Source organism: Merops nubicus, unplaced genomic scaffold (genome assembly GCF_000691845.1).
Source record: "Merops nubicus isolate BGI_N331 unplaced genomic scaffold, ASM69184v1 scaffold47018, whole genome shotgun sequence".
In the NCBI taxonomy this organism is placed as follows: Eukaryota; Metazoa; Chordata; class Aves; order Coraciiformes; family Meropidae; genus Merops; species Merops nubicus.
The window spans coordinates 4,032-30,854 of record NW_008628580.1 but is presented as its reverse complement, the minus strand read 5'-3'; the positions used below and the strand labels follow the sequence as shown (position 1 = coordinate 30,854).

At 43.4% G+C, this 26,823-nt stretch overlaps 1 protein-coding gene across 1 annotated transcript; it reads left to right on the top strand.

Annotated features, from left to right (window-relative positions):
• Positions 1-57: 57 nt before the first annotated feature.
• USO1 (USO1 vesicle transport factor) lies at positions 58-26,823 on the top strand (the record flags this gene model as incomplete). The annotated part of the gene is given in 24 exon segments (XM_008946681.1): positions 58-144; positions 265-329; positions 4,608-4,687; positions 9,431-9,531; positions 9,925-10,027; positions 10,182-10,237; positions 10,828-10,948; positions 12,589-12,767; positions 13,034-13,139; positions 13,142-13,161; positions 13,780-13,868; positions 14,456-14,610; positions 14,834-15,045; positions 18,687-18,797; positions 19,132-19,250; positions 19,632-19,813; positions 20,735-20,856; positions 21,826-21,964; positions 22,869-23,032; positions 23,520-23,609; positions 24,342-24,428; positions 25,275-25,361; positions 25,829-26,044; positions 26,746-26,823. Coding segments are annotated over 24 exon segments (2,769 nt in total), but the record flags the coding sequence as incomplete, so codon positions are not given.

The window sequence follows — 26,823 nt, the reverse complement described above, 5'->3', positions numbered from 1 at the left end:
GTCCGCGTCACTCGCTCGGGGCTCGTCGTTTATCGCGCGTGTGTTGGACGCTTCCAGATTCAGAAGCTGTGCGACCGAGTAGCTTCTTCCACGTTACTGGATGACCGGAGGGATGCCGTACGTGCCCTGAAGTCATTATCGAAGGTAAGGACCGACCCTCGGGAAGAGCTGCGTGGGCGTTTACTAGTCTTGTGATACGTTGCTTCCAAAGCACGGGGTGGATATCGGGCCAGACCTTTAACTGTTCCATTTTTCTCTGACTAGAAATACCGGCTGGAGGTAGGCATACAGGCCATGGAACACCTCATCCACGTTCTTCAGACAGACCGGTAAGCACCTTGCTGTCAGCTGCCTCCAGCTGACGACTTGACCCTTCAGTGCTGCTGAAGCCAGACAATACAGCTTTGTTCGCTGCACCCCTAAAGTTAGGAGAGGAACTGGCTTCCTGCCAGTGGCTTCTTATCATGACAAACTTCATCACCTTTCAGAGGTTAAAAAAACAGAAGTGCAGGAAGCTGGCTGAGAGGGACAGAAAGACCTGTTCTGGGTATAGTGTTAATTAAATAGGGTAATTGAAATAACCTAAAGCAGCCTGTTATTGGGCAAAAAGTGAACTAAACAGAATTAAGAAGAAATTAAGTCAGCAAATGTGAGTTGTCTCTGCTGTGTCATTAAATTAATTGGTAGAATAATGGTGTAGTGTGGAGTAATGCAGGTGTTTATAGGGAAGGGTTCAAGAAAAACAGGAGAGCTGGACTCTGTGGCTGCTGTTAAATCAGAGGACACTAGTCGAAATGCTTGGTGTGGACTGGAGTGTGATATTTATGTGATCCAGTATTTGAATGATCTTTGCCATCCATCTCTTTCTGCAGCTGATTGCCTTGCAGTGCTTGATAGTGCCCAAACATTGTAACGTGGAACCTGTTTGCTATGCTCTGATTGAAGCTTGAAGTACTTCATGGTCTTGGTGCTTAGGGAGGCAAGTGTGTTGAGACAGTCTTTCAGACTGGACTTGAACATAAAGCTGGTAAATATCTACAGAACCCACAGCTATAAGGGCATATGTGGGCTACTTTACATATGTGTATATTGCAAACATCTTCTAATGTCAAGACAGCAGAATCGGGCAAGTTCCATCTCTAGAAGGAGGCATTATTTCCCTGCTGTTGTCTGGGTAGTTAAAAACCTGTGTCCAGCCTGCGTGCAGCTTGTATGATGCAAATAGTAAAAAGGAAGGTTAGACGAGTAACTGTCAGTGATGTGAAGGGGAAGCCCTTCAAAAAATTAGGTCAAGGAGCCTGCTTTCATCCACTTAGCAGCTCCTGAGGCCAGACTTGAACTTTGAGAAGGGGGGTGGGGCTCTGCTGATCTCCTTGCCTTGTAGATGCTGACCTGCACCTTTTGGGGCAGGAACTTGAGGGCTTTTCTGGGTGTTTTGGGCTCCAGTTCTCCCTTCAGAATTTATGTGTGCTGGGGCCCTCTGCAGATGTCTTCTGTGACTCAGGCTGCAGTTCAAAACCAGTATATATGTCTTTGTGCATTTGGGGTTTTGGGCTAAAAAAAATGCTGTCTTCCACAAAATATTGCTAGGCAGATTTTTTTAGGGGGGAGCAGGATGTCAGCTGGCCTACATGGTGTATGCTGTGGGTCACATGAGAGAGGTCTGTTTGTAGTCCCCCTGTCCAATAAGCACAGGAACGTGTTACAGGTGGTGATGTGAGTTCACTGTTTGATGTTTGTGATTGAGCTGAGGGTCTGGGCTCTTTCATCTCCAGAAATACAAATCAAAGCAGCTCATCTGAATAAAGGGGTGACTACTGAGTTGCAGGCACGCTGTGCACAATGCCCAGAGTGACTGGCACATGGAGCTTAGAGGACAGTGGTCTGAGAGGGACAGGGCTGTTATCACTATTCTGGTGTGTGCCTGTATGTGTGACCTTTGGACCTTTCCCTTGTCCACCTGAGGCACCCTGAACTTTTCTGCAGAATTGGAAAATGTTCATTTCTTCCTCCTGTCCTCTTTTTCTTTTTTGCACTGCAGCTGCTTAAATTGTTTTGAAGCAGCAGCAATGCAATGTCAGAGGAAGCAAGTCAGTGATTGACTTATTGTCCTCTCATGTGTGTTCGTGTGAGTGACTGATGTGCTGATCTTGGATACTGACTAACAAGTTTAAGATTATAGGAGGTCTAATTTTGTTGGAAATAGAAAGGACCAGCAAAAACAGTATGCTAGAGTCCAAATAATGACTCCAGTTTTCCTCTCTAGATTAGCTTTAGGCGGGTGTGCCTTTTTTGGTGATGATTAAGTTGGCCTGAAGATGATCAGCTGAGCTCCTGATGATAGTTGTTTTACTGACTGGAGACGTTACACACGTATCTGCCTGTTGCCTGAGGTTTATGTTTGTAGTTGCTGTGTTTTGTGTGCATCAGGAAGTGAACATAACCCATGATTACCCTGCTGGTGGTGGAACGGGTAGCTGGCATACAGAGTGCTGTAATAGGAATGCTTCCCTGTTGTGCATCTACCAGAAATTAATGGGTCGCTTCAAGATGTGCAACTGTTCAATCTTCAGCAGCGCTGGTCTTCCTGGCATATGTAACAGCAATATGAAAAACTGAAGTAACCTTTTTGGTTATAGGTGATTATTTGCTAATGCAAATAAACTCACTGTGAAATAGGTATCTAACCAAAGTATTTAGTTTTAAGACCAAAGAGAATGACAGTGCAGCTCTTTCCTGTGAATTACGTGAATTGTTACTCATTTAGCCCTTGACTAAAAAGCAACTGTCTTTAATCTCTGGTGTATCTCCTGATTTTGGTGAATCAGTTGTTCCTTCCCTTGGAATTTGAAGTGATAAGCACAAGCATCAGCTCGGTAGCAGTAGTTCTTCCTGTCCTTCCATGTGCAGTCTTGTTGCTGTGCCAGTCATTTACTTTGCTTGCAGTGACTCGTACTTTTTTCTAGCTTCTTGTGTTGTAGATGAGCTAAGTTAAAATGAAGGGAAGATTGAAGCAGGCTGGGAAACTGAGCATACCTGCTGGATGAGACCATTTACATGGACTAAAAGCTTCCTTTACATACTTCGACTACAAGTTTAGCAGGGAAGGAGATAATTTTTCCCCCCTATTTGTCTCTTTTACAGCCCAGTGTAAAAGCAGATGGTATGAGTTGTGACACACTGAGGGGGAAGAAGCACATGTTTTGGGAGGACAGCAACAGGACCAGGATTCAATTCAGAACCCAGTGTGAAAGAACAGGCTACACTGACACCTGACTTTTTCTACCTTGGGGTTTAGTGTGAGTTGTAGAAAGGGAGAGGAGGTGTCACTTGGACAGCTTGCTGAAGCCCTTGCTGTGGTGGTACAAGAAACGTAGGTATGGATTATTCTATTCTGTCTTCTCAAAGCTAGTGAGGCATCTCTATAGATACCTCTAGAAGATACCTTGAGGCATCTCTAGTGGTCTTGGTTGCAACAGCTGCTGTAGGTCTGTCATCTTTAGTTAGCGGTCTAGCAGAGATAGCTGGCCTCAGTTAAGGTTTGGCTGTTAGATTGCTGGTTAGGTTGGGTTTTAGGCCTGTGCTGTGAACTGGCCTAGTAGCTTCTTAAAATTCAAATTTATCTTTGGAGTGGAGGCCTTACTTTGTATGCCTTAGACATGAGTCAAAGCAAATATTGCCAAGTTTGAGAGGTTGTGTTTTGACACCGTGCCCTCCTGATGTGTGGGCAGGACATGAAAATAGCTGTGAGGTGTGTCCTCCTGCACTCTTCCTTCATGGTGGTAGCTTTTATTTTCCTTTTTTTTTTTTGTCTGTCTGTGCTTGCATACTTCTCTGGTTTATGTGCACCAAAGCAAGCAACAAAAACGGTTACATTCTGCCCTGCCTCAAATCTTGCACTGTCTTTGTTGCAGGGGAGGGTTTACAGGTTGCTTAGGTTTTGTAACAGAGAAGAAAAGTCTCTGGTAAATTAGGGCTGCTTCAGAGAGGAGTCTTGGTGTTAGCAGGTGAACTACTGCTTTGGGGTTAGACTGGTTGCCCAGCAGCTTCTGGGGCATGCTTGGAGTTCAGAAATCCTTAATAACTGGGTGTGATCCAAGTTGGTGACACGGAGGCTGGCCTGTTGGGGAGAAGCCCCAGCAGTTGCCATTGCATTCACATGGAGTGCCAGCTTTTGGCCCTTGATTCTCACTTGTGGGGTAGTGGGGAAGGTCTTTCTTGGGATGGTCCTGGAGCTTGTCTGCAGCTTCCTTGAGTGACTTTGGGGGAGGGGGTCTGAATCCCTCTCAGAGATTTCTCCTGGCATACTTGAGGAGCAGGTTGGAAGGAGTGACTCAGGAAATGGAAGACAAGCTTTCAGTGAAGCTTCCTGTGGTTAGGTTGTGTCACCAGACCTTCTGGATGTGGCTACCTGAGGGAATGGAACCGAGGAGTTTGACTCCATTCAGGGACTGGACAGCCCATGGTTACGCAGCATTACAAAATGTCTGTCAACATCAGTCCTCCTTACTTGATCAAATGCTGCAAAGGGAACTGCCTGTGCAAAAAACCCATGTGATAAGAGTAGTTGGAAATAAGTCATTAAAGAAAAGTTCTTTTGTTTGCAGTTCAGATTCTGAAATAATTGGCTATGCCTTGGACACTCTCTACAATGTTATATCGAATGACCTAGAAGAGGAGGAGCAAGGTAAGCACTTGGTAGCAATAGCTGTATTAACTGTGGGGCTGCTTGCTTTGGTGGCTTTGTTCAAACGACAGACTGTGTGATACTCTGATTTACTAATCCTGAGACTTGCTGGGTTATTGTGTAGCTGTTAAGACACAGTAATACAGTGCTAAAAATCTTGTGTGTAGCTTGCATTGAAGTAATACTGGATGTCTTACTAATTTTAAAAACTGTTTTCTGTGAACAGCAGCCAGGTTGGAACAAGATAATTCAAAGAACAGAGTCTTTCTTGGCTCTTGGGAAAGGACAGTTCTGTTAGTGTCAAATTATATAATCTGATGATGTAACAGGAATATTCATAGATAAAATCTCAGATGATTTAATAAGGATATGGTGAGGCAAAATCTCAGGGACCTTTGAGAAGGTGGCTATATATGAAAACTTTTTTTTTCCAGCCCTGCTATGGAATTTTAGAGACTCTGCCTGTTCTTCCCAAGATAGATGTAGAAGTAGCCACTATACAGCTAGGCTGTGAAACTCCCTGCTCCTTCTCCCTTTTTTGTTTTCAAAAGCCTTTCTCAGTAGGCTGCCAAAACTTGTCTCAAAAGCCAATTAAATGGTTGCAGCTTTTGAAAGTAACATCAGTATGCTGAAGAAAACGGCAGTAAAAACCCGAATTAGGCTTGGGCGAGAAAAAAGTTCTTAGCACAAATAGACAGATAGGAACTGCAAGTACCCCTTCTGCACAAGAGCCAGATGCTTCTGACAAGTCAAGCAGCTGTGGATTATAACCACTTCAGGCTCTTGAGGGGTGAATGGCGTGGAGGGCAGCATGGTCTGAGTGTCCATGCTTTGATCATCAAGGAAGTGTCTGGACAATGGGAACAGGTGTGCAAGCGTTGGTCTGCGAGGCTACCTCAGTCAGAGAGGATGCCTGTTGGACACTGGGCCAGTGTAGGCTTGCTCCCACCACTGGGGATCGTGGAAACTAGGTGCTGGTAGCAGTCATGCAGGCAGCTACCAAAGTGATTTTTCTAGAAAGGTTACTAGCTGTTAAACTGGGGCAGGTTATGTAGTGGAGTCAGCTGCAGGATTCAGTTGTCAGAAGTCATTTCACTCATGCCTTGTTGCAGGTGTTACACTTCTGTTGGTACTGGCCACTCAGGTCTTGGCTTGACCACTGTTATCTAAGCCAAATGGCTGTAGATTTGCTTTCCAAGGCTTTGAGGAAAGCACAAGCCACAAATAAAAAGGCTTATATGACAGCCATTATGCTGAAAATCCATCATACTAGCTTGTCCAACAAAATCAAATGTCTTGGGCAAGCATGAATACATTGTGAGCAGAAGGCTACCTTTAAGGTGGCTGAATGTCTGTGGGTTCATAATATCCTGTGTTTGCCATGGCCCTCGAGAGTCTTTCTAGTCCTTGACGGTGCTCATACCTCATTTTTCAGTTTCCATTACATGTAATGGAGTGCAGATGCTCCTGTGAGTGGGCAAAACATGAGGTGATACTGCTGTTTGAGCTGAAGTCTGTCTGCAGTATTTACCCCAAGATATTTCTTCAAAGGCTTCTTAAGTGATAAATAACCTTAGGGAAAGTAGATGCAGGTTCTCCAATAGGAATCCATTTCTGCCAGTATGTTGGCGTTACATTGTGCAGTATGTCCTTTCATGGAGCCTTCTGCAGTGAACTGACCTCACGCAGATGCAAGAGACTTGCCCCCAAAAATCCTTCTGCCATGTGCCATTATTCTTAACCAGGTCTCAAATGGTTGCTTTGCTTACTTGCCCTTCTTTTCTGTGTTCATCTGGTTGCCTGGTCTTGATGCAAGAGGTTTTGATCAAGATCAGAGCTTTACGCTGCTGGTGAACCCATGTTCATGTTAGTGGCCTTGATGATGGACTCAACAAGAACACTATTAGCACTCTTCTGGAATGAGCAAAGAGCTGACAAGCTTGAGTTATGTATGTGTGATCATCAGTGTTGTAAGAGTACAGGATTGTTTAGTTTGGCCACAAGAACTACCTGAAGGAGTAACTGCTGCTGTAGAAAGCTAGGATAGCTGCTTGGAAAACCTGAGCTTATGATGCTATTGGTTGTGCTGTTTGGAAAGCCATTCAACTTGTAAACCTTTCTCTTGTTTCTTTCTCTTTTATCTGCATTGACAGATGATTCTGAAGGTAAAAGAACCTTTACTTATATAAATATGGCACTGTTTTAGGTCTAGTTGCTACTCACACCTGTAACACTTGCTGCTGTTTAAAAAGGACACTGTAAAGACTTGCACTGGGGCTTTATGAAAGCTTTTCATGTTCTGCTTCGTGAGTTTTCTTTGCATCTGAAGTGTCTTCCCAATGTGATTTCTAATGCTGTTTGGGCTTGTTGAATGCCAGCAAGTCTCTGGAGACAGAAACAATGATGCATTCCTGTTTCGCATGACAAGAAAGTGTGCAGCTTCAGAGCTGGTAGGATTTCAATGGACAAACTTTGTGAACAGTTTGTTTTCACAAAGTCCTGAAGTTTGAGACAAACACACATGCTGCACCTAAGCACCTTCACAGTGTCTATTTTAAGCAATGCATGTTAAAATGTTGTTCACTTGTACTCTTAGTTACTACTAATACTTTCTATGTGCTCCTTTTTAAAACAGTTTTTATCAAAATGCGCTTCATCTGTTTATTTTAAAACTAAATTCTAATTGGCAGTGCTGCTTGTTAGTGAATCACAAAGAGCTAATCTTAATAGATGGAAGTTCTCTTTATTTGAGCCCTGTGAATGTGTGGATTTAATGAGTGATTATGGGTAGAAGTTTAGTTTCAAGATCTGTGCTTTATCCACTTAAATAGAACATGCAGTTTCATTTTGCCTGTTTCTGTCCAGCTCCTATTTCTTTTTTAATTTTAGTGGAAGAAATACTGACAGGAAAAAAGCAAACGTTGAGAGGAGAGAGGGAAAAAAAAAAAAGACAACCTCTTTCTTGTACGGGAAAGCCTTAAAAATTAGATCTTCTAACTGGATATCTTGCAAGTCACTGTTCCTAACAGTTTTAATTGGATTGGATGAATTAAAATAGTTTTCATGGTAACAAATTTTTGCAGGAGAGGCTTTTGATTTCTCTGTTCTACCATACCCCTAACAGGGTACAGAGTTTGAAGACTTTGTGGTCTTTGACCCTCTTTATAGCTGCTCAGTTGTTACAGGTTTGTTAGTGAGTCCTTGATAAGGCTGTAAATCCTGCAGTTTAAGCAGGAGGAAAAATCCAGGGTTTGCCTTTGCTTAACCTTTGGGATTTGGTCAGAAATTCAGCAACCTTAGCATGTATTTTTTATGCTTTATACTTCAAGCTCTTCCTGTGGTTTTCTCAGCTAGCATGGGGTGGTGTCACAGTGCTGTGTGTGAAGCTGTGTGATTTGTAGGGCAACCCGATTTCCAAGAGGAGCAGCAGCGCCTTGGCTGTGGCTCCGGGGGAAGCGTGGGGTTGTCAGTGCTGCTGAGAGCACAGAACAGAGTCTGGGTGGGTGGCAGCGTGCTCTGTGGGATGCGGGGCTCTGAGGGTAGTGAAAGAAGGCAGCAAAGCAGCACGTTGTTCAGGGCATGTGTGGGGAGAGGGAGCTTTATAGAGAGAAGGGTGCTGGTCTGGAGCTGGGTCTCAGTGGAGGTGGCTTGTGGTTTGCTCCCCTAGCAGTTCATCTGTGTTCCTTGGCTGTTGTGAGAAACCTTGCATAAACACCACAAGCAGAGAAGCAACCTTTTTTTTGGTCAGTAAGAGACTTTTTTCTTTTTTTTTATATGGGGTGGCCATTGGTGTCTCCTACAATTGAATTCCTGCCTCAATTGAGTGCTAAGCAGTTGAGAAGCTGAGGTGTCGGAACTGTGCTCGACTGGAATTAAATGTATTCCCTTCTTGTCCAAAATGAAAGTAGACTTAAACTGCCTTTGAATCAGAATTGCTCTTCCTCACTTTTCCACGGAAATTCTTTAACTGTGCCAACAAGTAATACATGCATACTATTGATTTGTGCGGTAGGTTTGTAAGTTGCCATGCAGCCTAGACAAACATTAGTGCTGCAGAAGTGCTGAGTGTTGTCTGTTGTTTTGTGGGATGCTTTTGTGCTTATTTTTTGTGTATTGGTGGTGAATGATAGAATTAAGATGAAATTAATGTGCTACCTCAATTCTACACAGCCGAAGAGAAAATAACAGAATGGTGCTTCATTGCCCTTGAGAAATCAATGCACATTCCAACACTGAGAGGTTTTGATGCTCATCTTTTTCAAAGTTACTCTCCTCATATTTAGTATTTGCTAAATCCAAATAAAGAAATCAGGTGTTTGAGCCGTTTAGCTTTACGTGGTCTCTATTCCCCATGACCTCCTTCAAGCCCCTTGGTATGAAATGTACTTTGCTTTTTTGCATGTTAGCGAGTCGTCCTTTTGAGGAACCTTTCTACTGGCTAAGTTCAGCTGCATGAGAATGGAGCCACTTGGAGGCTTTCTGGAAATGGGTTTTAATAAATCATTCCCTCCTGTTTTTAAAACTAAATACCTCTCTGTGAAAGTTATGTTTTGAATAATGTAGGTTTTCTCTTTTGTGAAAATCTTGTCAGTATTTGTTTTGAAAATAATTCAATTAACACTATAGTGGTGACTCTAAACCTTTTTGTCACACATAGCCCTATTTCAGTAAGAATAAAGATCACAACAACCTGAAGTTCTTCCCATGATGTGTTGTAATACACAGTTGTTTTTACTATTACAGAAGAAAACTTGCCAAAACAAGTTGATGACTTGGGAAGTCAGTTCACAGAGATTTTCATTAAACAGCAAGAAAATGTCACACTCTTGTTGACTCTTGTAGAGGTGAGTAACAGCGTCCTACGTGGCATACCGAGGACCATGTAGTGCTCTACAGGGAGGTTATCCTAATGGATCTACAAAAGGGCTGGCTTTTCTCTCCCACTTGGATTACTGGGTACGGGCCAATCCTTGGAGGATCGGACTGACTGGTTTTTAGAAATAAGAGATAGCTAGGAGGAGAGAGAGGAAAGGCAACTGCTTGAGTTCCTGTTGCTGATAAAAAAAAACCCTAAAGAATGGGAATAGCAAAGTGTTTTGATTTGCTGGCCACGTGCTCTAATAGGATAGGTGAAAAAATAAGTAGAAGATGAAATTCCTTAGCCGTGTGGTGTCTATTGATAAGTAGTGTCTAGAAGAGAAAGCAATTTATTATTGTACTCCTCTCCTTCTTTGCAGGAATTTGACTTCCATGTTCGTTGGCCTGGAGTGAAACTACTTACTTCTCTTTTAAAGCAGCAAGGGCCTCAAGTGCAGCAGATAATTCTTGTCAGCCCTATGGGTAAGTGGTTGAATTAATTGTTGACACACTTGAAGCTGGAAGCTCAGAAAACACTGTGGCTGAGGGCTAGAGGAGTCTCAAGCAAGGTGTTTTAAAGACTTAGCATGAAAAACTGCATCTTTTTTTATGCTTTTTAAAAATGTGTTTCTTGCAGGTGTTTCTAGACTCATGGATTTACTAGCAGACTCCAGGGAGGTTATACGAAATGATGTAAGTACAGAACAAAGGCAGGTTATCCTCTTAGTAAATAGATACTGTCAACTGAATCGCTTACTACTTGTGCAGAAGTTGGATTAAGTTAAATGAATGCATATAAAGAAATCACTGGGGTTGCTAATTTGGAATATTTGATCCCTCAGCTGAGTTGTGGATGTTGTGCCCAAATTCACATGACAAAGGCACACTTGTCCCGTTCCTTTACTGCAAATGCTGGCCCCCGTGAAGGGTGTTGCAAGTGTGTTAGCTGATCTTTGCCTTGGCCTGCTGTCAGGTGCGCTTCAGTTCTTCCTCTTTGCCAATCAGATGCCAAAATGCTTTAATTACTGCTGAAGAGATGAGTTCCCTTTCTCTTCTGTGTAGCCCCTCACAGTCCTTTGCTTCCCTTTGGAAGGACGGTGAGTTGTGGAGGAACTACTGCATGGTGAGGGTTTCGTTAGCTGTGCCGGGCTGCAAGCTGCGTGCTTCTGTCCTTCTGACCAAGGACGACTTCTGATTTAACATCCTTCTAAGCACTGTGGCTTGTGAAAAGCAATGTAGTTCAAGTAACACTAATTTTAATTTCTTCTTTGCCACCCATCCAGGGAGTCTTGTTATTACAGCAGCTGACAAAAAGTAACGCAGCCATACAGAAGATTGTTGCCTTTGAAAATGCCTTTGAGAGACTTCTGGATATCATAACAGAAGAAGGAAACAGCGATGGAGGTACAGAATAGTCTGAGACTTACAGTGTTATGCTTCTGCACAAACCAGGAGGTGTCTGTGTTTAAAGGCTGGCATTGCTAGGTCAGGGGGTAGAAGAATAGGAAGATGCAGCCTGGCCATCACAAACCAAGCAAAATCAGATTAAGCAAGTACACAGGGTTGCAGCATCTTTTTAAAACAAGTCTTGAGATACTGAGTGAAAATATGAGTTAATTTCTCTGAGCGTGTGCAGATGAGTTGGTGTGTGCCCATTAGGCTTACGTCTGTGAATGTATGTACCCTAAATGGCAGTGTCAGATATGTGTATGCAGCATTTGTCACTTACAGAATTAAGCCTCCTGTGAGATCTGTGGATGCTTGGAGTGCCTGGCAGTAACAGCAACAGCTTGCGGAGTTTCTTCAGCCTCGCCAATAACTTCAGTTGTTCGTCAGCTCCTTGCCAAATCATTTACCTGTGGAGGAGGGGAAGGATTAAAAAAAATGAGCAAAAATGACACAGCATTTGAGTACTCTTTTTCATTATCAGCACACTGAGTTTACCACCAATGGTACCTTGGTACAGAATCTATTTTGGTAGGAGAACAGGCTGCTGTGACCTTTCTGTGGGCTGCAGGAGTGGTTAATGCTTCTCTCACAGTTGAATTGTTCCAGGTGTTTTGGTAGGGGAGGATTAAGCAAACCTTTGATTCAAAGCTATTTTTAGGCAGTTAATAATTTTAGGAGATTTGGCATGTAAATTCCAAAGTGCTAAGAGTTCTCTGCTTCTCCCCCTGCTCCAAGTTGGTTCCCCCCGTGTGCAGCCTGCCGAGGGCTGGGTGACCAGCTCTGGCTTTGTGCCCGGTGTGGGTAGGGGGAGTGTGACAGCTGGTCTCCTGCTGTTCTCCCACTCCCAAGTCCAGCACTGCTGGTGTTTTCAGAAGCCTGAGGAGTAAGTCCTTGTCCTTCTTGTTGAGTCCAGATTTGGAAGCATCCCAGCAGTACCAGAAGCAGATGAGCATCTGTAGTGCTTCTTCAGCACTGATAAAAGATGAGGGTTAAAAAAATGGTTCCTTCAACTCCACAGAGTTGAGTTTGATTTGGCTCGTTGTAAAAGCTATTTTTAAGGAGTGCTTCTCCACCTAAATAACCCAGAAAGTACCTTTGAAATGAGTAGATGATGTAGCCACTGATTAAAGGGAATTAATGTCTAAACCAGCAAGAACTGCTGTGCTGAAATCACAATGCAGTTGAAGAGGAACTTTATTTTAATGCTAACAATACAAGGAGACAGCAGTGCAGCTTGACTCGGAATTGGGTGTATTTCAGGACACAGTGGTCGTGAGGCTTTGTTTGAAGTTCTTCCTATTCCAAACCAATTAACTCATACACACTGTGTATTCTTTGGAAATAAGGTTTTTGTATCAGATTGACTGAAGAAACACAATTATGGGAAATATGCTGGATCAGCATGGTTGTATTTGGAGTGACTTTTTTTTTTAAGGCATGAGGTTCACAGCAGCTGATCCAGATCTAATGTTTCTTAACAATGAAGAGTTCAGAAGTGCGTGCTCTATTCCATCGAAAATATAGTCAGTGCAAGAAGTGAGTAAGTTTTCCATGTGTCATCTTTTGATGAATCTTTTGGGCTTTTGTCTCACCAGGAATAGTAGTGGAAGACTGTCTCCTCCTATTACAAAACTTGTTGAAGAATAATAATTCTAATCAGAATTTCTTCAAAGAAGGTTCATACATTCAGCGTATGAAGCCTTGGTTTGAAGTTGGAGATGACAACTGCGGGTGGTCTGCACAAAAAGTAACTAATCTTCACCTAATGCTGCAGGTAAAACACTAACTCCCAAGTACCCTTGTCAGTGCTCTTTTTGCTCTGTATCAATGAAGAGTAAGTGTACTGTAACAGTTACCTGTGAAATCCCTGCTGTCTTTAGCTCAGAATCAGCTGCCAACATTCATGCTGTTTAATTGTTGCCTTCTAGCTCCATTTTTAGGAGCACTTCTATTTCATGGCTAAACTTGAAACGGTCAGTTCTGTTTTGTATTTCAGAAGGTCTCGGTCTCTCTTCACAGAAACGTTTCTATTTTTCCTAGCTTGTGCGGGTACTGGTGTCACCCACAAACCCTCCTGGTGCTACCAGCAGCTGTCAGAAAGCCATGTTTCACTGTGGGTTGTTACAGCAGCTCTGCACAATCCTGATGTTGCTGACATCTTGACTGAAGTAAGAGGGAGCAAATGGATATCAAGGGATGAGGGCAACTAAACAGGTGAAAGTGGGACTGCAGGGATACTGCAGAGGCAAACTAAAGAGTACTGCTGTACTCTTTCAAGAGAATCTAGAAGTATTCTGCCTTGGCAGGTTTCCAACAGTGGGAGATTTCTAGTTTCTAGAAAGAAGCACTGTCAGCAGTGTAGATAGGATGAGGTTTTTTTCCCCTTGGCAGATGGCGTGGTTAGATTGTGTGTTGACTGGTTGCTTTGGCGTGGCCTGCATTCCAACATTCTTTTCTCTTGAAAGGTTTCACCTTTCAGCTTTTCTAAAATGTCCAGTTTAACTGGCTGTCACAGCAAAACTGATCTGATCTGGAAAATAAAGCTGGAGGTACCCGAGTATGATGGAGCTGTCTGAGCTTTCTGTCTCATAGGCCTTGCTCAGTGCCCTTCACCGCTGTTAGCTGTTTAGGTTTCATTTGAAATGGGTTTATTGAATAGACTTACTATGTGGTCTTTCAATCCCGAGCTGTTGGCATGATGTGGATTCATTTTGAGTGATCTGGGTTAGTAGGTTGTTGCTGACATTTAACTATTCATTTAATTTTTTCCTCTGCCCTTTCTGTAGACCATTAATACTGTATCAGAGGTCATTCGGGGATGCCAGATGAATCAAGACTACTTTGCCTCTGTAAATGCACCTTCCAATCCACCAAGGTAGAGGAAGAAAAGTGTTTACCTGTGTTAGGTAATGATGTATTGGTATGGGCAATGGCAGTCTAGTTCAAAGGATTGTTTCAGTTCAGAGTTGGGAATCAGGATGCATAGCAACAGCTTCAAGTTCACACTGGGCATGTTAGATAACAGCATAGAGGTGTCAGGTGTGTTTCAACAGAGGTGAGACCTCAAACTGAAAAGCTGTGCTACCTGAAAAGCAAATGAGCGATTTGGATAACAGCAATAGCTTGATGAGATCTTAGAAAAAGTTTCCTGTATTGCAAGCTGCTAGTGGCCTTCTACAGTATTACTGAAGTTGTTTGGGAGCAGCAGGGCACTCGATGGGAAATGAAGACACTGCAGAGGAACAGGGGGCTCATTGCAGTAGTGTGAAATTAATCTGGGTTGCTTTAACAGAAAAACTGTGGTATTAGTCAAAGGTTTTTCTGAAATGCTTGAAATTGTAATAGATGGAGGAGTAGGCAAGTGTCTTTCCTCACCTGGAAGATACACTCCACATTGTGTATCTGTGGTTGTCTTTGTTCACAACTTGGTCCTAATGATTTTTCTCTTTCCTCTCTGAACAGGCCTGCAATTGTAGTACTTCTGATGTCCATGGTGAACGAGAGGCAGCCTTTTGTGCTGCGTTGTGCTGTCCTCTATTGTTTCCAGTGCTTTTTATACAAAAACCAAAAAGGACAAGGAGAAATCGTTTCAACGCTTCTGCCATCCACTATTGACGGTATGCAAAGCTGTTGCCTCTGGTGAGCTAGCACAATGCTCCACGCATCACTGCTGTCTTCTGTGACATTTCCTACCTGCCGTGAAGTGTCTGATCCAAGCAAGATGATTTGCTTTGGAACACAACTAGTTTGATTTTTTTCTGTGTTTTAAGTGTATGTTCATGTCTTAAGTATTTTTGTGTCTTGTTTTAATCTCCTCATACCTCTTGCCCGTTGTGTTAGCTACAGGGAACTCGGTGTCAGCTGGCCAGCTGCTTTGCGGGGGCCTCTTCTCCACGGACTCTCTCTCCAACTGGTGTGCCGCCGTGGCCCTGGCCCATGCGCTGCAGGAGAACGCCACGCTGAAGGAGCAGCTCCTGAGGGTCCAGCTAGCGACGAGCATCGGCAACCCCCCGGTGTCACTGCTGCAGCAGTGCACCAACATTCTCTCGCAGGTACGGCGCCGCTGCAGGGAGACACGAGCACAGGCTTCCCAAGAAGGGTTCTCTCTTCTGCAGAATATTTTTAAGCTTTGCTTAAAGCACTTGGTGCTTCAGGAGGAGGAGACAAGCAGCAAATCTTGGTTTTTCATCAGTGATTGCTGCTTGATGTTGTCTGCTTTCAATAGGCAGAGTCTACTAAAGCATCTAGACCTTAAACTTGGTTTGAAAGTCAAGGCGAACTGGCAGAATCCCCAGTCTGGTTTTGTTGCTGAAGCGGCTGCTTAGTGTTTAACCTGTAACAGCCAACTTGAAACATCTGAAATATCAGGCTCTTGACTGTTGATGCTTCTTTTCCTATTCAGTGCTAAAAGCTTTTCTTTGAACTTAATTGATACGTTAACACCTGGCTTTGCAAATAAGTGAGTGAAGTTCACCTCCTAATCCACATTTCTGTGTGACATTACTTTCTGCTACACATATTTGTTCCCCAAAAAGGTTGTATTCATGAGCTAGTTAACTCTGGCAGCTAATAGACTTTGCTGCAATTGAGAACCATGTCAAACTTTTTAAAATCTGCTTTACCTGAAAATGGACAGTCCTCCTTTTTAAAAAAAAATGCCTGGCATTTTTGTCAAAGGTAAATTTAAGTCAGCAAAACTGCCTGTGGCTCTTTAGCCATGGGGACTCATACTTTGGGGGGATGTTTCTGAAATGTGTTCCACTTGAAGGTTCTCAAGTAATGTGTGTAACTTGCAGGGTGATAAGATCGACAGACGGGTATGTATGTTTTGACGCAGCTAAGGCATTTCCTTGCCAGAAGCGGCCTTTTTCTTTTGCCTTGGGTTTTGCTGGGGAAGTTTTCTTTAACTGCTTTTTGATGTGTTTCCACTCACAGCTTTGTTTTGCAGTTGGGTTTGGGTTTTTCCCTAGCATAACAAGCTTTTTCTGTGTCACCAGGGGATCCTCTGGGGGTGCTCCACAATGGGATTGAGACCTTGGGTAGCATGGGTGCTTTCTTTGCAGTGGGGTGGACTCATCCACCATCTGATAACCTAACAGCCGCCTGTTCTTTTAAGAAAACTAAAACTGTTAGAAATGCTGTTTTTTCAGACTGGCATGTAGCAAACTGCTGGCACAATCTGAAGTGGGAACATGCTGCTGTTTTCTGGACTCCTAAAAGAAAAACTGTTCAACCTGCCTTCTGGCCACTCTTTGTATGTTCTACTTAACAGCAGAAGTTACAATTTTGGAGCTGCTAGTTGTGAATAGAAGGATGTGTCTCATTACTAACAGATGACCATTAAGTGGGTTGTGTTTGACTTGCAGGCTGTGTAACTTAAAGCACTTTGAAGTCAGTTATTAGCAACAGCAGAAGTAATTCTACAATAGGGCTGCTGTGGAACTGTCTGCTTTATTTACTACCCATCACAGTTGTCTGGAGGGGTGTGATGGTACTGTTACCAGCCCTGACCTGCAGAACAGCAGACATGGAACTATCACCTATCACAGCAGGTGCTACCGTGGGTTGTGTAGAAAAGAACTGTGTGTTATTTTGCCCAAGAGGGTGTTTGGACTCAATGGAAGTCCTTAGACAGAACGTGTTGATTTGCCATTGGAATAGCAGGTAGCCCTAGACAATAAATGTGGTTTGCAACTGCTTCCAGCATATAAACTGTGCTGTAAATGTGACACTTGTATCAGTGTTGGCTTCAGAAGCTCAAGGAGTGCTGGCGCTCTGTACAGAGGTTACTCCCAGTGCCTGTCAACTAGCTAATGGTGTTGGGATAACAAGAGGCAGCTCACTGGGCGTCTTCTCTTGACGGGGTGATCCTGCTATATGCTAGAGAGAATCTCTTAAGCATGTCTTGTCACTAGTGTCTTGGATACAGATGTCACCTCATGAGCAGAGGTGTGAAAGTGCTGCACGCAAGTCACTGCTGTGTTATTGAGCGCAGGGTGGGTGGGGGATTGCACGATGTGGGGCGTGGAAGTGAGATGAGCTGGTGCAGGGGAAAGCTGAGAGCGAGAGGAGAACAGAGTTTGATGGGCACTAGGGAACTCGCAATGAGGTCTAGGTCATTGGAAACCAGGTGTGGCCTTCAGCTAGAGGGCAGCAGCAAGGAAGGTGATCTGTGGGTTAATACAGCAGCACAGGGTCACAGCAAAGCTGCAGGCAAAACCATTGCCAAGACTGAATGGTGACTGCTGGTACGGTGTGCAGTACTCACCGGGAAGCCAAACAGGCTGGTGGTGGCTGTGTTCTGCTGTTCCAATATCTTTCATTTGAGTCTCTAGAGGTCGTGATGATGATGGTGCAAAAGGGCCAGATGCTCTCTTTCCGTCGTGTTCAGCAATAGGGGTGGCTGCTGCAGTCTCAATAGCTGTAATCTATGTTCTCCTTTAAGGAGTTCTTAAGTGATAGTGGTATGCTGCAGCAAATCAGAGCATCTCAGGAGGAAGTCCTTGAAGGCAGTCTCTTCAGAGCTTTATGTTTCCTTCTGGAGTTGCTAGACTCAATTGTTGTCTGTCTCGTGGTCCACAGTGGCAGCTGGGTACCTGGAAACTATGCAGAAGAGCTTCTTGCTGGGCTACTGCTCAGTGGCTGTTTCCATGGGTGAACTGGCTTATTCCAAGCCCCTGGGGGCTGTGATTTTTTTAATAGTTAGCTAAAGCAAACACTGTCTTCAGCACTGAAGCACAGGGGCTATGAGAGGCAAGGATGGAAGTTCAAGATAACTTTCAAGCACAGACTTGCTTTGTTGTGGATGAATACTTCTCTCTTTTGTCACTGTCTTGATCCCTATGACCAGTTGTTCCAGTGTATTTTCTTGCCCCCTTTTGAAGATATCCCAGCAGTTCTATATACCTCATCTTGCCACTGAGACCTGACTGTAGCTTCCAGTTACTTAACACAAGCACCTAATGAATTTGGTCAAGTTTAGTTTTCCACGTGGGGAACGCTTTTCTTGGCTGCCTTGTGAATGCTGCCTGTTGGAAGAGCTGCATGCCTGTTATGACACTGCCAGGCCCACCATGTCTGCAGCAAAGACAAGGGCACACAGGATTGACAAGATAGTCAGTTTTGCAGATAAAAACTTATTTTCCCTAGTTAATAAAACCAAATACTGCATTACTTCCCCTGGCTTTATGGGCTTATTGTGTGAACCAAAAGCCAATCCAGTATTATCCTTCTTTACCATGTGTTCCTAATATTATTTTCCAAGTAATTTTTAATCAGCAGGGGAAGACTTAGTCATGCATCTCTTCTTACAGGGAATCCTTAACTGACTTAATTTACACCTTATTCCTTCTTTACAGGGGTTGTGTGCATGTTCCTTTTTGTTACCTTTTTATTAATTGTAAATGCAGAAGTAATTTGTTACGATTTTGTACTGGTGCTAATCTGTGTTGAGTCATATTCAGTTGCTGCTTGTTTTGCTCTGAAAACAGTTGAATATGGTTTAATACTTGTTTCATCAAAGCACTAAAACAGTCTTCAGTGTAACTAACGAATGGGGATTTTTAAAGATGTGATGTGTTGGTTTTGGATATGGTGAGGTGAAAGTGGATGAGTTCTGAATGGGTACAGCTTTTTTGGTGTTTCAGTTCTGTGCTATGGAAGGATAACCGTGGAGGTTTTTAATTCTTTTCAGGGCAGCAAAGTACAGACCAGAATTGGACTACTGATGTTGCTCTGCACTTGGCTGAGCAACTGCTCGATTGCTGTCACCCACTTCCTTCACAATCCAGCCAATATACCTTTTGTATCCTTGACCTGCTTGCCTAGAAATGACGTTGGTTATTCAGGTTCAAGTTACATGTTTATCTAGATCAGTTTGCAGGGGTGCTGCAGGACGTAAAGGAAAAAGCACTGGGGCAGATGGTTACTGAGAAGAGTTTTCAAGGAAACCACAGATTACCCATTCCTTCAAAATAGGAGCTAGCTTTGCAAAGGTTTCATCAGCTATTTTGCCTACTTACTAACCAAGCTTGGGTTTATATGTGAAAATAATTTTCACTGGTAATTTTTACAGGGAGAAATGTATTACATGTTTTGTGCTTATTAAGTATCTCCAATATCCTTAACAAGAGCTCTAGCTCACAGGGCAGATAGCTGAAAACCTTGGAGAAGAGGAGCAGCTCGTCCAAGGCCTGTGTGCACTTCTGCTTGGCATTTCCATCTACTACAATGACAATTCCCTTGAAAATTACAGGAAGTAAGTATGGTGTAGAAATAAGATGACTATAGGGAAAGGTCCCATGGATGGCAGAGGGTGGTTTAAGAGGCTTTTAATTGAGACGGTGCAGCCATTAATATTCAGTTCAATGTTTTACTATGTGTATTCCTTCTGGGATGCAAAATAACTGACCCACCTCTAGCTAGGCAGAGCAGGTAGTTCTGTGTAGGTCTTCCTGCCCTGGGCCGAGAGCAGATGACAGTGGTGACTGAAAAACTACATCCTGAATGTGAAGCATCCAGTGTGGTTAAGACTGGAGACAGATAATCATAGTTTTAACTGCAAAAACCACCGTGAGGAAAGGATAGGCTCATTTCTTTTCTGGTATTGCACTGTGATCCATTTGTCTTGTCCTTTCAGAGAGAAGCTGAAACAGCTGATTGAGAAGAGGATTGGCAGGGAGAACTTCATTGAGAAGCTCGGTTTCATTAGCAAACATGAACTCTATTCCAAAGCTGCTCAGAAACCACAGCCTAGTTTTTCTAGCCCAGACCACATGATGTTTGATCATGAATTTACCAAGCTTGTAAAGGAATTAGAAGGTGAGATGTTATGGTCCTTTCCATAGCTTTTGGGATGAACTGATGATGGACCTACCAAATGTGCTGGATGTAGCCCTCTTAAAAATAGTGTGATGATAGGAAAATAAATTTTCTGGAAAAGGATACAGTAATTGCTGCAATTAATCACATACCCAAGCTTGCAGTTCAAGTAGTAAAAGTACTCCCCATACAAGCCTTTGATCAGGGCTTGTACTAACTGGATAAAGTTATCATAGGTGAAATGGTTCTTAATACATGCCGTGAGTTACTAGACTGTGCCAAGAGGTATTGAGCTGATATGATGGTCATAGGTGATTGACTTCTGGAAATATACTAACTAGATATTTGCTCATTTTGATACATTAGGATAAATAATGAATGGTTGATTTCTTGGCTTGTTAGAAACTGGTAGGGACTTTCTTTAGTGTGTTCCATCATTCATAAAAGGCTGTTGTCATCCTTAACATGTAACTAATGTCCTGTTCATTAAAATCGCCCCACTTAAATCAATCTAAAGAAGGAATAACCCTTGAAGCAGCAACAGTAAATACAGTTTTGCCCAATCATGTTTCATCTGCATGTTGCCCTCATAGTCCTAAGTCTGTCGCTTATTTGCACAACCGCTTGGGCCACAGCTGTAATGGAGCCATAGTGCAAGCAAACCACTCCTTTTCTGACAGGAAGGACTCAAAGCACCCACCTGCTGTTCTGAATCTGTGTAAAGCATCAAGTGTGCAAAACCTGCTTTAAGAGATTGCCTTTTGCTATTTTCTTAAACCTGTTTGTGACAATTGCTGTTTTAAAGTGCATGCTGAGCTTCTATTGCCATGAACTCAGCTCAACTGGGTGAGGTTGTGAGACTTTTGAGGGCAAAAAAGATACATGAACTGGGCTTTAGTTGACAGAACTGTTTTTTGATAGGTGTCATAAGCAAAGCTATATACAAATCCAGTGAGGAAGATAAAAAGGAGGAGGAGGTCAAGAAGACACTGGAACAGCATGACAACATTGTGACTCACTACAAGAAAGTCATCAGAGAGCAGGTAAGAGGGAGTTAGGCTGTCTATGTGCCTCCAGAAGCTGTTTGTTCTGGCTTTTGGAGGCATCACAACAGTTTGTTTCCTGATGCTCCAAAACAAGTAACATGGAATCTAGCAATGTAGAAACATTTTTAAAAACACTTCAGCCGAGTTCTGCTCCAACTGAAATGTCAGTGGTTTGCTTACTTGCTGAGTTGAATTCTTTTCCTTGGACAGATCTGCTCTTCCCTTTGTTTAATTGTTTCTGTTTAATGAGTAACTGCAGAACTTGCAGCCCCAAGCAAAGAGATGTAATTCTTAGTTCTGGGATGTCACCTTTGAGCAGATGACAGATGAAATGTAACTGAATGGAGACGTGAAGTTTTTCAGTGAAGTTTGGGTACACCTGCTCTAGTTGGACAGAATTATTTTTTTTTCTAATGATAGTGCACTTGTTTCCACAGCTTAGATTGGGAAGTAGAGGAGCAAAGCTAATTAACTAGGTGATGGGGAACTGAAGCAGGTGGTTTTAGCTCAGGGATCTGGAACAGGCACAGAATATCATGCTAACATGGAATTAAGGAGCGCTTCTAAACTGCCAGTGAGGCTTTACTGTACACAATGACTGCTATTACCAGACTTCTTTAAGGACTCCTGAAGTGGACTACATGTGTGCAGGCTTCAGTGTGATGGAGAAAAATCAGTCATCAGACTTCATATGTTTCCTTTCTTCCTCTTGCTGCCCCTGGTGTGGGCATGCTGGAGATGTCCAGATTTGGAAGACACTGGTCTCTTGACAAGTGGCTTCTCTCTCTCCCAGGCTTTTTTCCCCTAGGAATAGCTATCTGTTTTCTACCTGTCTGTTACAGATAGCACTGACAGGGTCAGTAACCAGTCACATGTACTGGTGGAGTTAAGGTTTATCTGTTATTTGCCTGCCTGCTGGCATTGTATTCAAGTGGTACTCCTCTAAGTGTGTTTCTTTTTTTGTAGGACCAGGAGCTTGAAGAATTAAAGCAACAAATTAACACTTTAACATCTCAAAATGAACAGCTCCAAGCAACAGTTACACAGCAAGTGTCGCAGATTCAACAACATAAGGACCAATATAATCTCCTTAAAGTTCAGCTAGGTAGGCCTCGTAAAGAATAACTAAAATCATCTTGCTAGTGCCAAGATTTTTAGTGATTTACACTAAGCTACAGAACGGCTCCAGCAGACAACCTTCTGTCACCTCAAGCATGCTGTTGTGTTCTCCAGCACATGAAAAGTTGCTACAGAGATAACATAAACTTTTGCCAAGTTCATGTCGAGCATTGCAAAAAATTTTAAGCTGTTTTCCTGCAGGTGTTTGGTGACTGCCAGAGCTGATGCTTGCTGTAGCAATGGTTTGCTACTGCAGAGCTGCTGGTAGAAGATTTCTACACCTTTGTTTATTGAGTTGTTAAAAGATCTTTGTTAAAGAGCGGTTGCCTGTTCAGGCTTCAACTGAACAGATGGGCCACATTGTGCTGCAATTTGGGGGTGTGATTGAGGAAAGCAGGAATCTGGAGAGAGTTGTGGTATGGCAGATGTGTGAGATGGGGCCTCTTACTATTACTAGAGAGATTTCTCACTGAATGCTTAAACCAGGATGGTATAAGGTTAGGATGCCTCATAGGCTGGGTATGACATGATTTTTAAAAAGTAATTCTGTCTTTGAGATAGTTGACTATTAAAAATATGTAAGGAAACAGTTGTTCTAGCGTGATTTGTGTATGATTTTCCTTTGGGTGAGCTGTATGAGCTGAACGATTGAAGCAGTGTGCAGTGCAGCCACAAACACATACTTGGAGGAATGGAAAACTAAAGTTATTTATTCAGCTTTAGATAGAGAGTTCTTAAATCCTCTGCTTTGGCTGTTGAGTTATAATGGCTTATGTTGCCCTGTGGGGTGGGAGGAAGACAGGCAATAAATACTTTAAGTGGTCTGTTTTAAGCTACCTTCAAAAGGAGGTCGGTGTTTGTGACCTTTGCTATAAACTCTCCTTTTTTAGGAAAAGACACTCAACATCACAACTCCCACAGTGATCCGTTTCAGATGAATGGCATTCAGACAGAAGAAGTGAGCAAGCTGAAAGAGGAGCTGGAAGAATGGAAAAACAAGCACGAGCTGCTGCAAGGGCAGTTAAGAGAAAAGGATTCTGTGATTGAACAACTGGTAAGCACCAACTGTCTCGGAACAAATCTGAAGGGACTGCATGCTGATAATGGGCAGTGCAGTGGGAGATGGCTTAAGCAGAGCTTCTGCTGCTACACTGTTCCCAAGAGGAATTTGTGCAGCTGCTGACCTGTCATACTGTAGAATTGGTGATTTTAGCATATTTTAGCTGGGAGAAAGTGGTAGAGAAGTGTCTCCTGGGAGCTCAGTGGGGGTAGTGCCTAAGACACAGTGGCCTGCTTGTCAAAATGCAGGATGACGTAGGCTTCTTCTATTTGGTGCATCTGAGTTAGTGAAAGATGGTCTTGAGCCCATCCAGTTGCTCTTGTCTCATCAGAGAGCTTTAGGCTGTGCGTTTCTTAGTCTGTTTGCACCTTCTCTGCTGGCAGCTTTGATCTTGCAAGCGCACAGTTTGCTTTGTGTGCTGACAAGGTGACTATATGTAGTGTGTCTAGTTCTATGGCTGATCTTCCTGTTGGTGTTGCAGAAGTCTTCGCACTTGGAAATGGGAACAACAGAGCTGCCTTCACAGACCAGCAAATCTGGTGGCTTGGAGCTCAACAGTGAACTACAGAAGGTGAATTGTGGTGCTTGAGCAAAGCTGTGGTTCAGGGTGGGAAAGGAGCTTTGCTAAGCCTTGGGGAGGAGCCCTGATTGCTGAGGACACCGATGTTTTAAATGGTGTACTTTTGTGATGATGCATTATGATTATACATCAAAAAATGTATTGGTTCGTTGTGAAGCAGGTTTGAGCCCGCAGAAGACATGTCAACTGACTTTTAAGACTGTTTATCCATTGCCAAACATCTTTAAATGTTGATACAAAAGCATTTCAAGTATTAGTTGTTCAGCATAGTGTTTAAGTGTCTGCAGATTCGGTAATTTAAGGTAGCTTGCTCAGAAAATACCTGGCAGAGTTTCTCTGGCCAAAGAACTAAGGATGCCTGGATTGATAAGTCATCATGGGTTTCTGCATCAAGAACAGTAATGCACAGAGAATTCTAATGGTGCTGGTGGTGTGAAACACTGTTAGAAATGAGGCTGAGGCTTGGACAGGTGCCTTGCCTGGGCATTCCACAGAAAGGGGTTGGTAAGAGCAGGGCAGAAAATGGTGCCTGTTGCTGACTGCTTTTACCTGCTAGAGAAACAGTTGCTGTGCTCTCATGGAGAGAGAGAGAGGCAGCTTTTCTCTCATGTATGCTAGTATGACACAGCCTGGTAGCATTTAACCTGAGAAAAATTTAGTGTGAATAACCACCTTGCTTTAGCAAATGAACTGAAAAGCATGTTTTGTCTTTGTTTTCCAAAGGAACTAGAAAAGCTCAGGAATCAGATACAACTACAGTCTGCAGAAATATCTAAACTACAGGTGGAGAATCAAAAGCTACAAGTGATGGTACCAGTGAACAAATTCCATATTTTCTTTGGGGGTTAAATCTTGAAGACTTTGCTTTCCTGCTTATGCTGTCTGTAGCTGTTGTCCTAAACCAAGTTTGTTTTCAGAATGCACATCAACAAGTGATTACAACAGTGTCTCACATGACATAACGAGTTCCCTAGACAAATCCTTCATGAGGAAAAAAGGGACTTGCAATTGTAATTTTGGTAGTGCAAGGAAGAGTACTTGTGTGGTGAACATTGCATGTATGGTGGCTGTGTGTGTGGCCATTCAAGTGCTCTGTGCTGTCACTGCTTGTCAGACACCTCACTGCCACCCTACGGACTGCCTGCCTTGGCTAGAGCTTTGATGAACTGTGGGTTTATAATGGGCAGAGCAATTGTCCTAAACTCATGCCATGCTCCAGCTTCAGCTGAGACAGCTGCTGCATGTTGGAAATAACTGTAGGTAGGGCTGCCTGTGACTGAACTATTGCTATTTTTAGTAGTCATGTACAAAGATTTGGATATTTCCCTGAAATTAAAAGAAAATCTTTTGTCACTTAAGCATCTGAGTAAAGGCTGGTGGCCTGTTTCTGGTCTGCCTGGAAAAGACCCTTCAAGTCTCCTTAGAAATAAGGGCTGGCACCTGGAGTTGTCCCGTGTGCATGTGCGCTGAGACCCCAGGAAGCAGAGATCTGTTTCCTGGTGTCTTGCAGAACAGGATGTCTACAACTAGCACACCTTGGCTATGATGTAAGAAGAAAATATGCTGCTAAATTCTGTACTGGCTGTACAGTGTCTTAGCTTGCTGTCTTTGGATGTGAGGCACTCAGTGCTCTGAGTCTGAATTTCTTGTCCCCAGAACACAGCTGCAGATCCTGTGTTAGGAGACAGCAGTGCAACAGCAGTAAACAACTCAGAATTGGAGCACGAAATAAAGGAATTGAAGGTTGGTAGTGGGTTAACACCAAATTGAGTCATTTGATACTCAGCCTTTACTTACGAGGACTTGTACAACAGGAAGAGCTTTGGGTGGCAGTGGTTTTCCCTCAGCATATTAAGAGCTTCAGGCTGCGTAGAGGAAGCCAGATGCATCCCCTCCATTTTTCAGTTGGGGAGATGAAGGCCTTGTCTGCCTTGAAGGACTTGGTAAGAACAGTCTGGGAAATCGCTTTACTCTGGCACACAGTCCAGTTTCGGAAGAAGGTCGCCACTGTTAACACTTCTACTGACTTGGTAGTAACTTCTGGTAATAAGGGGAGCTTGGGTAAGGAAGTGTGTGGGAGCAAGGCCACAGGATAGTTGGTGGGGTTTGACCTGTTCCAAGCAGTGTATGGTATGTGTTTGTAGGAAATATGGCCTCAGCTGTTCCTGTGCTTATGGTGTAACTTAGTGTGGCATTTTTCCTTTTGCCAGAGTGCAGTCAAAACCCTTTCTGAGGAAAAAGAATCATTAAAACAGCACTTGGATTCATCCAGTAGTACAGTTGCTATCTTGCAAGATGAGAAAAACAAACTTCAGCAGGAAGTTGCAGAATCAAAGAAAGAACAGGACGATCTTCTGGTGCTTTTGGCTGATCAGGATCAGAAACTATCAGCACTGAAGATCAAATTGAAGGATCTCGGTGTACCGGTAAGTGAAACAACGGGTCCTAGGGCCTGAGGTGAGGCATCTTTCCACACAGAAGGCTGTTGAATCTGCCCAAGTTGCTTCCTCAACTTGTTTTGGCAGTCACCAATAAGGTGACAACTGCCTCTTGAAAGAAGTGTTGAGCTTGAGGATGTTGAGCAGTATCTGCCAGACTGCTGTGAAGAAAACTACTTGTCATGTCTGAATGGTACCTGACCACATGCGTGGCCTTGCTGCAGCTTCTAGGATTCTTCTGGCTGCCAACTAGAAAGCCGATGATGGCCATGTTACAATCCTAAGGGATGGTTCCACAGATACCGCGGGTGACAACTAGAAAGCTTTAGTGTGCTTCTTAAGCAGCACTGCAAACTGTCGGGGCAGTTTCTGGCAGCCTTCTCTTCTGGGCGGTTTCTTTCAAGAATCCGTGGGACTCACAGCTGGCCATGCGAAGCTGCTTACTTGCAGGTGCTGGGCAGAAGGGATGGTGCTGGATGGAGGCTGTGATTCCCACTACTCAGCACAGAAGTGACTTTGTGTGACATGACAAGATGACAGTTGCCTTTATTAAGCACTAATTGCTACAGCACAATAATTTTTGGTTAGCTTTAAGCTTATTTTCACTCCCTCGGCATTTGTCTTGCCTTCAGAAGGTTGGATCAGAATAAGGGATGTTGCTGCTCACAAGAGTTCTTTCTTAATTTCAGGTTGAAGATGAAGATGACATAGAATCGGGAGATCAAGGTGATGAAGATGAGGATGGGGATGAAGAGGAGCAAGACTAG